At 33.8% G+C, this 13509-nt stretch overlaps 1 protein-coding gene across 1 annotated transcript in view; it reads left to right on the top strand.

The window, feature by feature from the left end:
- Cfap47 (cilia and flagella associated protein 47) overlaps positions 1-13509 on the top strand; it is a 238201-nt gene that overhangs the window by 169431 nt on the left and 55261 nt on the right. Inside the window, exons 50-53 of the mRNA XM_021153316.2 lie at positions 3223-3351; positions 5480-5577; positions 7435-7610; positions 9131-9238. Of these exons, the coding sequence (XP_021008975.2) occupies positions 3223-3351; positions 5480-5577; positions 7435-7610; positions 9131-9238 (511 nt within the window). The remainder of the gene's footprint in view (positions 1-3222; positions 3352-5479; positions 5578-7434; positions 7611-9130; positions 9239-13509) is intronic.

The raw sequence follows: 13509 nt of genomic DNA, 5'->3' as shown, positions 1-13509 counted from the left end.
TAGCCAGTCTGTTTGTCTATGTCTTTTTATTGGAGAGTTGAGTCCTTACCTTTTAATCTTAAGATAAGAACACTACCTACAAAGAATATATTTAGCTTGAGAGAGTATTTTTAATAAAAATATCCATAAGAGTCTTATTTAATTTTTATTTTATATAATCATTTAAAGTATTTCTTTGTTAAATATCAAGAATTTTCTTAATAATAAGAATGCTTTAAACATGTCATTCTTGTAGAATATAAAGCAAACTACTTCTTAAAAACCTTATTAAACCACACTTTGAGTTTGGGCATTTAAATAAAGTTGAACTCTTTGTGGCCTTTAATCAATACAATACAATAGCAGTTGAAGATGGTTTCATATAAAATGTTTCACTTTGGTATGTTAGAAAATATATCTTAGGAAAAAAAGCCTAATATGTTCTCAAATGCAATTAAAATACCAAAGATTGTATGTATCTTATCTAATTTGAAATGTAAAAAAGACTTAGAATCTTTTACCTGCCATTCTTTAGTTGCTGGAAGTGGCACTTCATCCATTCTTGTAGAAATGAATGTGTAATTATGCATATCCTTTAAATAATACACACTAGATCATGACATATAAAGTTGTAAAAGGTTGCTTTCACTTGAAAGTATCATGAACATAGTCTCAAAGAAATTGTAATGGATTTCACTGATTTTGACTCAGTGAGGGCATCCAAAATTTGCATTCATTTTCATATGTGTAAGTAGCAATAAAAGGAAATCTAGTCCTCTTTCTTTTTTTTTCATTTATTTTTTTAACTAGGTACTTTCTTCATTTACATTTTAAATGCTATTCCAAAAGTCCCCCAGACCCTCCTCACCAAGTCCCCTACCTACCCACTCCCACTTCTTGGCCCTGGCATTCCCCAGTACTGAGGCATATAAAGTTTGCAAGACCAAGAGGCCTCTCTTCCCAATGATGGCCAACTAAGCCATCTTCTGATACATATGCAGCTACAGACACGAGCTCCGGGGGTACTGGTTAGTTCATATTGTTGTTCCACTTATAGGGTTGCAGACCCCTTTAGCTCCTTGGGTACTTTCTCTAGCTTCCCCATTGGGGGCCCTGTGTTCCATCCAATAGCTGACTGTGAGCATCCACTTCTGTGTTTGCAAGTCCCTGGCATAGCCTCTCAAGAGACACCTATATCAGGGTGCTTTCAGCAAAATCTTGCTGGTGTATGCAATGGTGTCAGTGTTTGGAGGCTGATTATGGGATGGATCTCCGGGTATGGCAGTCTCCAGATTGTCCATCCTTTCATCTTAGCTCCAAATTTTGTCTCTGTAACTCCTTCCATGGGTGTTTTGTTCCCAATTCTAAGAAAGGGCAAAGTGTCCACACTTTGGTCTTCGTTCTTCTGGAGTTTCATGTGTTTTGCAAATTGTATCTTGTATCTTGGGTATTTGTTAAAAATGTTATAATGGTTTTATAAATAATTGTTTTGCCCATTGTGCTCCATTGCCTATAGGGTTGAGCTATAAGTTTGAAACTTTTTTACAGAATCACAAATAAAAACAACTTGTGGTGCTACAAAACTATACCCTAGAACTGGAGTGTCAGTTTTTGCTCTTTGGAATCACATAAGAGATAGGAGCTCTTACTCAGTAGAGTAAAGATTCTTAGCAAAGATTGTTTTCAAAGGTAGTAAGAATTGCAAATTTTAAAGTTATTTAAAGTTTTATTTTGTAACATCTTAATTAGACTTAGATATGTGCTAATTCACATGTAATTTTGATTCTAACTCTGTTTCCTGTCTCTATGATGTTGTTTAAAAGAATTAAGCATTATAACATTTTTTCCATTCTATAGTTTTGCCTAGGTCAGTGTTAAGCAAGCCATGAGTCACTTCTCATACTTTGCACCATGCCTTCTATCTATATTGTAGCACATATACAAATATGTATAAATGTCTTTGAGTGCATATGTATGAGCATAAAACATGTAAATTCATATATATATATATATATATATATATATATATCCATTATAATGATAGGTTCTGAGTTGGAATACTTACGTGGAGAGTTAAAATCTAGATTAATAATTTAAATTACTGTGGAAGAAATAACCTATCTGAGATAATTATTAAATTCAATTAATATATTGTGGCGATCTCAAGGATTATGGTGGATCATGTCGTCTAATTTCTTATTTTAAAAGCCAAATATTTTTATGGACATAATATGAAAAACAGTTCTAGATATGCAAGGGCAAATAAGAATAATATTTCCATGTCTTCATGATATTATTAGGCATGAAAAGATCATTTATAAACATTAAGAAATGCAGTAAATTGGTGGCACTTGTTTTAATAATAGCACATATAATCATTCAAATAAAGAATGAACTAACAGTGGAAGGGGAGAAAGGCTGATGATTATGAATTTCCCAGCTCTTCCCACATCTTGATCTTCTGTCTTTCACAGTGGAAGAAACAATGAATGTTCTACTGATGATAGAAAAATGTTGCATGTAACAGATATTGAAAACCCATCAAAAACATAATATCTGCTTACAGGAATCCATGAACTACTCCTCTGCTTTAATAGTATAGCATCAAGCCCAGAAAAAAAAAGTTTTCCATTTCTAAGATTGTGCTGTAAGACTCAGAGTTAAAAAATATTTACCAATTTATCATTTTGATATAGTAAACATATACATGATGACTTGTATATTTTAAATATAATTATTTTATCCCCAGTTTTTAATATTACTACTGATTTTGAATGAATCCAATTTAATATAGAAAAATTAAAATGGATGTTTTTGACAGTAACAATTTTTATGACAAAGTATGAAATATTATTATATATGTTAAATGTTCATAAAACTTAGAATAGATTAAATTTAGAATACTATGCTACTTACAATAATAAGTAGAAATGTTATATATCTGAGGAAGAAAATAGGTAAGTGCAATCATTTAGGATCACTAATTTACTGAAAGCTATTTCATGCTGATTACTAGCCAATTTTTCTTATTACAGGAAATCTTTTGAAAAACAAGTACTAAGAATTTGATATCGTATCCTATAATGTCCACGAAATTTTTCTATAGCCAACTCATCTTTAACTCTAGTACTACCATTTGGAATTTATGTTTGGTATGTTAGTTGTAGTAACTCTGATGCTTGAGACTAGGCATTTGAGAAACTCCTCACTGGTTAGTTTACATCCTGTACCTGCATTTTGCAGGCGCAATTACGTTTTTCGTTAAGACCAGAGATGAGGAAGAGTCTCAGGAAGACACTGGTACAGAGAAAGACTTCTATTCTCAGGAAACGCCATCAGATCATTCTACCATTATTTTTGAGGAATACTCAGGTAAACTTATGCTAATGTATTTAGTTATTACACTGTATATCATTCTGATCATCAATTTTAAATTAGCTATGCACTTTAAATGCATAATCGCTATCTCAATCTGTGTTGCCCATGCTTATTTCAATTTTAATTTTTTATTCGATATTTTCTTTATATACATTTCAAATGCTATCCCGAAAGTTCCCTATGCTCTCCCCCCACCCTGCTCCCCTACGCACCCACTCCCACTTTTTGGCCCTGGCATTCCCCTGTACTGGGGCATATAAAATTTGCAATACCAAGGGACCTCTCTTCCCAGTGATGGCCAACTAGGCCATCTTCTGCTACATATGCAGCCTGAGATACAAGCTCTGGGTGTACTGGTTAGTTCATATTGTTGTTCCACCTATAGGGTTGCAGACCCCTTCAGTTCCTTGGGTGCTTTCTCTCGCTCCTCCATTGGGGGCCCTGTGTTCCATCTTAAAGATGACTGTGAGCATCACCTTCTGTATTTGCCAGGCACTGGCATAGCCTCATATGAGACAGCTATAGCAGGGTCCCTTCAACAAAATCTTTCTGGCATATGCAATAGTGTCTGGGTTTGGTGGCTGATTATGGGATGGATCCCTGGGTAGGGTAGTCTCTGGATAGTCCATCCTTTCGTCTTGGCTCCAAACTTTGTCTCTGTAACTCCTTTCATGGGTATTTTGTTCCCTATTCTAAGGAGGAATGAAGTATCCACCCATTGGTCTTCCCTCTTCTGCTGCCATAAAATAACAAGATTGTCATATCTCACCATGAAGGCTGTCTGTCTTTGTATTAGTTCTAAGCTTTACAATTTTTCTGCTATTAAATGAGGAATATATACTATATTTCGTATAAGGTATTAGTGAATATATTGCCAATAGTATATGTTTTTCTTATTTAAAATAGGATATGAGTCTTTCTTATATCAAACTAAGTTAATTATATTGTATTTTTCCTATAAAGCTTAAATATTGTAATATATATATATATATATATATATATATATATATATATATATATTAAAAGAGAAATGTGATAGTAGAGAATTGGAATACTCAGAGTGTACAACCTGGAAAATGAGTTGTGTGAATATCAGAGTCATAAAAGGGTATTGGGGAGACAAGGGTCCAAAGATGCAAAATTCCTAAGGAAATGTGCATAGAGGCATACCAAGAAAATATTTTTTCTTCTTTTCTTTATTCTTCTCTCATACAATATATACTGACTGCATGATTAAATAGATTTGTATTGCAGTTCTTCAAAACAAAAGTAGAAAGTATAGGTGTCCTCTTTTAATTTCTATCTCTCATCTCTCTCTTTCTCTTTTTCCATATGTATGCATGTGCACAGCCACCCACGCATATACACACATATCACCCACCACAACCCCACACACCCACATGTAACTGGTACAATTACACGTTGTGTAAAAAGCAGATATAAGATACAAATTTGGAGAAATATGGTTCATTCTCCTCTTTTGTCTCTCTCCCTCTCTGTCTGTCTCTGTCTCTTTCTGTCTTGCTCTCTCTGTGTGCATATGTAAGTACGTGTATGAAAAATAAGAGCCTGCCTAAGTGTGGTAGCACATGAATTTAACCCCCAGTACTTGGGGAACAGAAGTAGTCAGATCTTATTTGAAGCCAACCTGATCTACATAGAAAGTTCTAGGCCAGCCAAAATAAATAAATAAGTAGATAGATGGATAGGTAACTTTTCTGGACTTACTCTATTTCCTCCACCCACTAACTTATACTTCTAAATGTGTCTTAGATCCATTCATTTTTATATATTTTATGATAGCTAGTGCAAGGAAAAACAAAGAAAATAGAAAAGGAACGAGAATTTGAAAATGTGTTTATGAATATCAAAAATTCTGAGCCCCATATTAAGAAGTACACTGCTTGTGGACGTTGTACATCGTGGTGCGGAGCCTAGTGCGCACCACGATGTACAACGTCTATATATTTTATGATAGCTAGTGCAAGGAAAAACAAAGAAAATAGAAAAGGAACGAGAATTTGAAAATGTGTTTATGAATATCAAAAATTCTGAGCCCCATATTAAGAAGTACATGTTTGATGTTGGTTCATTAGTTTTATTTTGTTTTGTTTTGTTTCAGAGGAAAAGGTTAAAGCTCTAAAACTCTGGTATCATCTTGAAATCCGTAGTTCTCCTGGACCTCCTGTAGATATAATTGAACTTCATTGTATTGCCCTGGTAAGAGCCCAGTAAATGTTCATAAACTGTCATTTGGCACATATAACAGTTATACACTAAGGTTGTATCCTTCAAACACATATTTCAAATTAATATACTGATATTAGTCTATCAATATAGTCTTTAAATGCTTTGGAAAAATAGCTTTCAAACATTTTTCAAATTGTTTCAAAAAACATGGCAAGCCAGAGCTTGCATATTTAATGTGTAGTTCTTAAAATGTGAAGAGGTCAAATACTCTATCTTCTTTTAATTTTATTACAGTTGTATGTGATTTTATGTGTGTGTCTACTACAGAATTGAGAAGAGAACTTGCAAAGTGTCACTTTTCTTTTTCTATATGGGTCTTGGCAATTGAGCCCAGGTATTGTTGGGCTTGGTAACAAGCACTTTGGCTTTCTTGCTGGCCCAGAATGATTTTTAAGAAATAAAATGGATTTGGTGATAGTATATGGGATGGATCCCTGGTGGGTCAGTCTCTGGATGGTCATTTCTTCAGTTTCTGCTCCACACTTGTAACACCTTCCTTTGGTGTTCTGTTCTCCCCTTCTAAGAAGGTTCGAAGTAGCCACATTTTGATCTTCCTTCTTGAGTTTCATTTGCTTTCTGACAGGAGCCTGATATAGCTGTCTCCTGAGAGGCTCTGCCAGTGCCTGACAAATACAGAAGTAAATGCTCACAGTCATCCATTGGACTGAGCATAGTGTCCCCAAGGAAGGAGTTAGAGAAAGGACTGAAGGAGCTGAAGGGGTTTGCAGCCCCATAGGAAGAACAACAATATGAACTAACCTGTACCCCCAGAGCTTCCTTGGACTAAATCACCAATCAAAAAAACAAATGAAAAGAAAATTCATGACTATAGCTGCATATGTAGCAGCGGGTGACCTAGTTGGTCATCAGTGGGAGGAGAGGCCCTTGGTCCTGTGAAGGCTATATGCCCCATTGTGGGGGAATGCTGGGATGCCCCAGTGTGGGGGAATGTCAGGGCCAGGAAGGGGGAGTGGGTGAGTTGGGGAACATGGGGATCAGGGAGAGGATAGGGGATTTTTGGTGGGGAAACCAGGAAAGGGGATAACATTTGAAATGTAAATAAAGAAAATATCTAATAAAAAACAGAAATAAAATGGAATCAAAAATAATAATAAAACAGTACCAGAAAACATAAGATAGATTAAGAAACTAGTGTTTGTTGTTTAGTTTGTTTCTTCTTGATTTAGTTGGGTTTCTTTGTTTTTACGTCTTCAACTAACACTGTTTGTGAGACCTATCTGACTAGTAGATGAGATTAAATGAGCAAGCTCAAGTGCTTTCCTTCCATTTTTCCATATTTTTTCTCTCCAGCTCTAGGTAGAATTGGTAGACCACTGTGTAGTTTATTGTAGTTGATCATGTTTGTGTCCTTGACATACAACTGTCCTGTATTTTTTTTTATTTGACTCCTGGAAACCTCTTTAAATGCTAAGTTCTATAGTAGTCTTATAAACTTCATCAGGTTGCTTAGAAAAGCAGTAAAATGTGGCATCATTCCATTGCTGAATTATTTCTATAATAAATAATGGGAACTAGACCTCATGGTAATAATGCTACTGGTAAAAAACTTACCTTAATTATGTTAGGTCTCTCTATAATGCTTGCCATTAAAGCTCCTTTATATCTGGTATTGTTTTTGCAAGATTAATTGGGGATAACATGTATGAGATTAAGATTTAATAAAGATATATTTAGTATTGTATCTGGAAAGGAAAAACACAAATGGCATTAAATAATACTGTTTTTTTTTCTGTTTGCTTTCTTAGAGAAATGATTATCTTGACTACAAAGTTGATCATATCATTTTTTTTCCTTTCAAAATCCTAGGAGACAACATGCATTGAAATTCCTATCTCTAATTCAAAAAATCAACCTGTTTATTTAGATGTGGAATTAACATGTTCTGCCCTTAATGGACCAGTAGAAATGACATTGGCTCCATTGGAAAGTGTGAACTATATTGTATGGTATTCTCCAGCAACCACAGGCTATAAAGAAGAAAGGTGTGTTTTGGGCTTGGATTGTAATTTGTTGTTGAGCCTTTGACGGTAGAGCTTTAAAATCATTGCTTTACATACCTTCTTACTCTTCTCTGATAAGAACTAATTAACAATTATTTTTGTTTGCTTCAGTGCAAAATTACTACTCCCTGAAATATGAAATTAAAACATTCCAGCATTTCCTATTTTGCTTTTTATTACTCAAATATTCCTTAGTCCAACAACTGAGCTGAGACTAGTTCAGGAGAACTAGGGTTTTAACTTTCACTTTTCTTGATAAAAATTCAACTCTCCTTTTGAATAATTAGCTATAAATCATTTGCTTGCAAGGCACAAAGTTATATTTTAAATATTATCTTCTACCGAAAACATATATATGCACACACATATACACACTTGTAAATATTAGAAGTATGTGAGTATGTTGTCTCATAGAATGATAACTGTGGAAATCATTGCTTCTCACAAAATAAAGAAATAACTACTTATAATTTTAATTAAGGGATACTAAAATGATACATATTTTAAACCTTAACAAATAAAATCTATAATTCCACTAACATGGTAAGTTGCAATTGTAATCAGGAGACAGAGGAATGTTTGAGTAAGAGGCAAGCACATACTACATAGAGAGTTCTAGGCCAGCTTGAACTAAAATGAGGCCCTATCACAAAGAAAATTAAAAAGAAGTACCAGAGGAAGATGAACAGAGTAATTAAAAAAAGAAGAGGAGAGGAGAATGTTATTTAAAAATCTTGTAATACATCACCATTAGAAATGTTGGCTTCTTTCATTTTTCTAATGTGACCCTAGGCTTTACAAGTACCAATTAAAACTTCATTTTTCTTTATTTGTATGTATTAGAAGGCATACTATTGGCTTCTTATCATTACTTGCTTATTCTAGTATTAATTTGGTATGTATTTTATATTCATAAAATTCTTATAGCAAAAATAAGGCTGATTGACTCATTGATTTTATAAAAAATGAAATTCAAATTCAAAAAGTTAAGTGATTTGATCAAAGTTATATAAATACAATATAATAAAGCTGAGATGTCAACCCAGTGATACATTTATAATTCCACAAACACCATCTTCTGAAAGGGGAGTACATGTTGGTTATAAAGTATTCTTTAAAACCACATATTCATAATGTCCTTCAAAAAATGAGTGCATGCGTTTAGTTCAACAGAGTATATTTGATTTAACTACAACTATAAACACGGAGTTTTTAAACACTGACATTTAAAGCACTTCTGTAAATCAAATTCCATTCTTTCAGTAAATATTTATTAAATCTATATTAATAACAGTAATCCATTTCATTAATGTAGTAATCTTCCTGCCAAAAATTAAAAAAAATTGCAAATGCATTTCCTGGTAAGACTAGATTATATAATACAATAGTGATTAAGTGCTCTATTTGAAATCAGATATTTCTGCCACTTTATATTTTGATCTTCCACATGTATTATACAAACTAAAACAACTAACAAGATTTCCAAAATTTCTCCAAAACAGCATTATTTTTCAACCTGAAATGGGTGAAGAATTCTGGTATTTACTTAAATTAACAACTGAACTTCCAAAACCAAAGGAAATACCAGAAATGCAGTGTGATCTTGGAAAGTAAGTTCTGTTTAGTAATTTTGTTGTTAAAAAGGAGAAAATCACTGTTGTAAAGCATTTAACCCTTTATAATACAAAATAAACACATTTCTAATGTAAAATTATCAAAAGAAATAGATTGGGGTGTGGTTAAGAGTTCACAGCAGTGCCCTTACCTGGCATTAATGGGAGGGGAGTCTTTCGGTCCTGTGAAGGCTTGATGGCCCAGCATAGAGTAATGCCAGGGTGAGGAGGCAGGAGTGGGTAGATGGGTGGATGGGAGAACACCCTCATAGAAGCAGGGGGAGGTAGGGAAAGGTTAGGGGGTTTTCAGGATGGTACAATCAGGAAAGGGGATAACATTTGAAATGTAAATAAAATAAAATATATATATTTTAAGAGTACCCTACAAAACATACTTTCAAAGGAGGGAAAGGGACTAAGCAGTACAGAGCAAGCTCCCATATTAAGACCCACAAAATAAAATGGAAAAGGAAGTAAAGTAGAAGAAAGCTGGACCAGATAAACTATAGTCAGTAGAATCTAACAGGGAGTAAGTCTGAACCATACTTTGCCCATTCCCAGACGAGACTGGAGGAAACAGAACATGTCCTTGTCCACAAATGATTTCAGCTGTGGAACAAGCTGGGTTCAGGGTAAAAGAGAGGTCTGGTTGAAGTTTTGTTTCCTCAAAACAGAGGGTATGCCGTACGCAACTGTGGAAATTTAGGCCACTAAGCTAACACTATGTTCCCTTGACATACCACATTCACACCCAGTCAAGATCCTATGCTGTATCTGACACCCACTTTGTTTCTGGTAAACAAGAATATACAGCCGATAATTAACTTTAAGAATATATGTTCTAATAAATACCTTTTACTTAATATCCATTTCTCAGCACACAAAAAGTATGTTAAATCCTTCTTATGTGTTGACCGAAAGCACAGCTACAGATAATTCACTACGAAATTGATTAGAGTAATCACTGGTAGATCCAAGATAGGAAAAGGGAAATTCTAAATGCAAAGGTGACAGCATGTAAAAGGCTACACTCCCTATTCTTGTAAAAATATATCTAGAGCTTAATTCTCACAGTTTTCTATGCCTTATAAAGCTAGGGAAGTGAGTTCTTGCTTATTTGCTCATATTTTTATAGTCTGGCTGTATCCCATTATATTTATAATTAAAAAAGAATATTGTATAATTAGGGTATATTGTTATATTTTCATATATTGTGACTAATTATAATACTCATTCTCTGAAATTTATTCTTTCTTTGTGAATGTGTATATGTATACATCTATATATGTACATATTTGTATGTATACATCTATATATGTACTTATATTTAGTGTATATATTTATTTGGGTATGCTTGTTTGTGTGTGGAGACCAGAACTCAGCCTTCAGTATCTTTCTCTGTCATTCTCAACCTTCTGTTTTGAAATAATAACTCTACCTAAACATGGAACTCCCTGATTCACCTGGGTTGACCATTAAGTGAGCTTGAAGCATCCTCCTGTGTGTTCTTGCCAAGGAATAGTATAAAAGAAACAACACACAGTGCTTAATCAGCTGTGTTCATTGATAGTGAAGAACCAAACTCAGGTATTCATGCTTGTAAGACCATCATTTTACTGACTGAGTCATCTCCTAAGACCCTATTTGTGACCTCTTTATCATGATAACATGTATAAACCTTTCTTGTTGATGTTTTGGAATATACAGTGGAAAATTGCTAATCAGGCTTGGGCTTTGGAACAATCAATGTAGTCTCTACTAACATTTTTATTTGAGGTATAAAATTTCCAGCTTCCTCTATCATCTGTAGACTTAATGTGTCTGTCAGATCAAAATGTCAAACAGCTGAATATCTTCAACAAGGGATGAACAGCAATCATAAAGAAGTGAGAATATAAGGTCTGAGAAAAAGATGGTTAAAAAATGTATTTTAGGAATGACATGCTAGCACTTTCTACTTTAACATATAATCTATAAAGTCATTCTCAACTTCTAAACATATCTCATATTTTAAAATGTTACTATATATGGGCTAGAAAAATAGCTCAGTGTATAAAGGCTCTTGCTATAAAGACTGAAAATCTGATTTTATTCCCTAAGACCCACATGATTGTAAAGAGCACTAATTCCTGTTAGTTGTCCCCGAACCTCAACATACATGCTGTATGCATACATGTAAACAAAAAGTTTAATGTAATAAGAACATAAATGTTAATATATGAAATTATATATAACATTTATTATAAATATGATTTATATGAAATATTTTGCCTCTGCATTGCAGCCATTGTTTTTTATACTGTAGTAGACATTTTTCTTTTTGTTTTGTTTTATTTTGTTTTGTTTTGTTTGAAACAGGGTTCCTCTGGATAGCCCTGGCTGTCCTGGAACTCACTCTATAGACCAGGCTGGCTTCAAACTCAGAAATTCTCCTGCCTTTGCCTCCCAAGTGCAGGGATTAAAGACATGCGCCACCACTGCCCGGCCAGACATTTTTCCTTTTAAAACTTTCTTATTATTGTATGAGCTTGTGGATGTACAACTTTTATGTGTGAAAGCATAGAATTCATTCTATGATCCATGAATGGAGATCAGAAGACAACTTTGGAAGGCTGATTCTATCTGCCTTAGTGTGGAGTGTATATGCATACCCATATGCATAAACACACACACACACACACACACACACACACATGCACACACACACATACATGTAAACACTTGAAGGAGAATCATGAACATATATACTCATGCTGTGTGCAATAATATATTTTATTTCCTACTCATTTCTCTATCTTAACCTTTCATTTTCATTTCCAAGTTTAGTTTTCTGATTGTTTTAATTTTGGAAAAAAAAAAGTCCTCGTAACATAAAATTAACCATTTTAAAGTATACAGAGCAGTATCACTTCATAATGCTGTGCAACTACAGATCCACCACCTTCCACACCATTTTTGCTATCCTAAAGGAAAAAATTCCATTAGCCTGTTACTGTAATTTGATCTTTCCGCCTTTACTTGGCAAAAGCAAGTTTGATTTCATTCTCTACTTTACATACTGCATAAAGTGAAATTATACAAATTGTAGCTTTGGTGTCTGACTTCCATGTACAAATATAATATTAACTGCTACTTTCTATAACAGTCAGACAGTTCTCTAAGGAACCATCCACATGAGTAATAGGTCCATAAATAGACTTTTCCCTTATTCCTTTCCCCGCCAAACAAAAGCTCACAGTAATTTGCATTTCTTCTCCCTATTATTACTCATGCAAACCCTTCATTTTACCCTATTGCTAGTACTTGAGCCTTCCTTGTTTCACAGCTGGATTATAATAACATAATAATCACAACTAGTTACTGTGCTTCCTCTTCCTAATCTTTGCAAGTTATTTTCCACCCAGTTTCTATGATGAAAACATCATACTTAAGCACAAGTCAACACTCCAAGTTACTTGATTCTTTCAAAGGATAATCAGGTGCCTTAGCATGATACGAGAGGCCATTTCTATTCAGTCTTCTGACCTGTTGTTCAGTATCATTGCAGTCACTATTAGTAGTATCATACCTTATTCTACTGGCGTGAATAGACTTTTTATACAATGAGCTTCCATTAGTACTGATTTGAAACTATAGGTCTTCACATGTTATTTACTAAGAATAGTGAATACAAACCTTAGATTTTATTTCTATTTCAAAACTATGAGTCTTTCATTATAAATATATGTAAATCCACTTTGCAAAAATAGATTTTTTCTGCTATTTATGTTTGAAAATAAACATATATAAATTGTTCCTTCTAATTGCTATCTATACATATATATGTTTATTTTTTATATTTATATATGTATACACATACATATATACATTCAGTTTCATTGAAGATTTTGTGTCAAGAATTTTATAGAAATTCTATAAAAGACAAATACAAATCTAAATAGCAAGAGTATTTTTTTATATTTTTATTAGGTATTTTCCTCAAGTACATATTAATCAGAATAAGGTTGCATTGAAAATGCTGGTTCTAATTCCTTAAATTTGAATATCCAAATGTTTATCAACATTAACTTTTAAATACCTACAGCAATGTTCTAATTTGCTATCAAAATAAATTGCTTCTGGTAGTGGACTTTTATGGCTTGATCATCTTAAAAAGTATGACAAAGGCACACATTCATTAAAAACCAATGTGAGCCGGGCGTGGTGGCGCACGCCTTTAGTCCCAGCACTCGGGAGGCAGAGGCAGGTGGATTTCTGAGTTCGAGGCC

This window comes from Mus caroli, chromosome X (assembly GCF_900094665.2).
Source record: "Mus caroli chromosome X, CAROLI_EIJ_v1.1, whole genome shotgun sequence".
Taxonomy (NCBI): domain Eukaryota; kingdom Metazoa; phylum Chordata; class Mammalia; order Rodentia; family Muridae; genus Mus; species Mus caroli.
The sequence above is the reverse complement of the archived record's forward strand: the minus strand, read 5'-3'. Positions and strand labels throughout refer to the sequence as shown.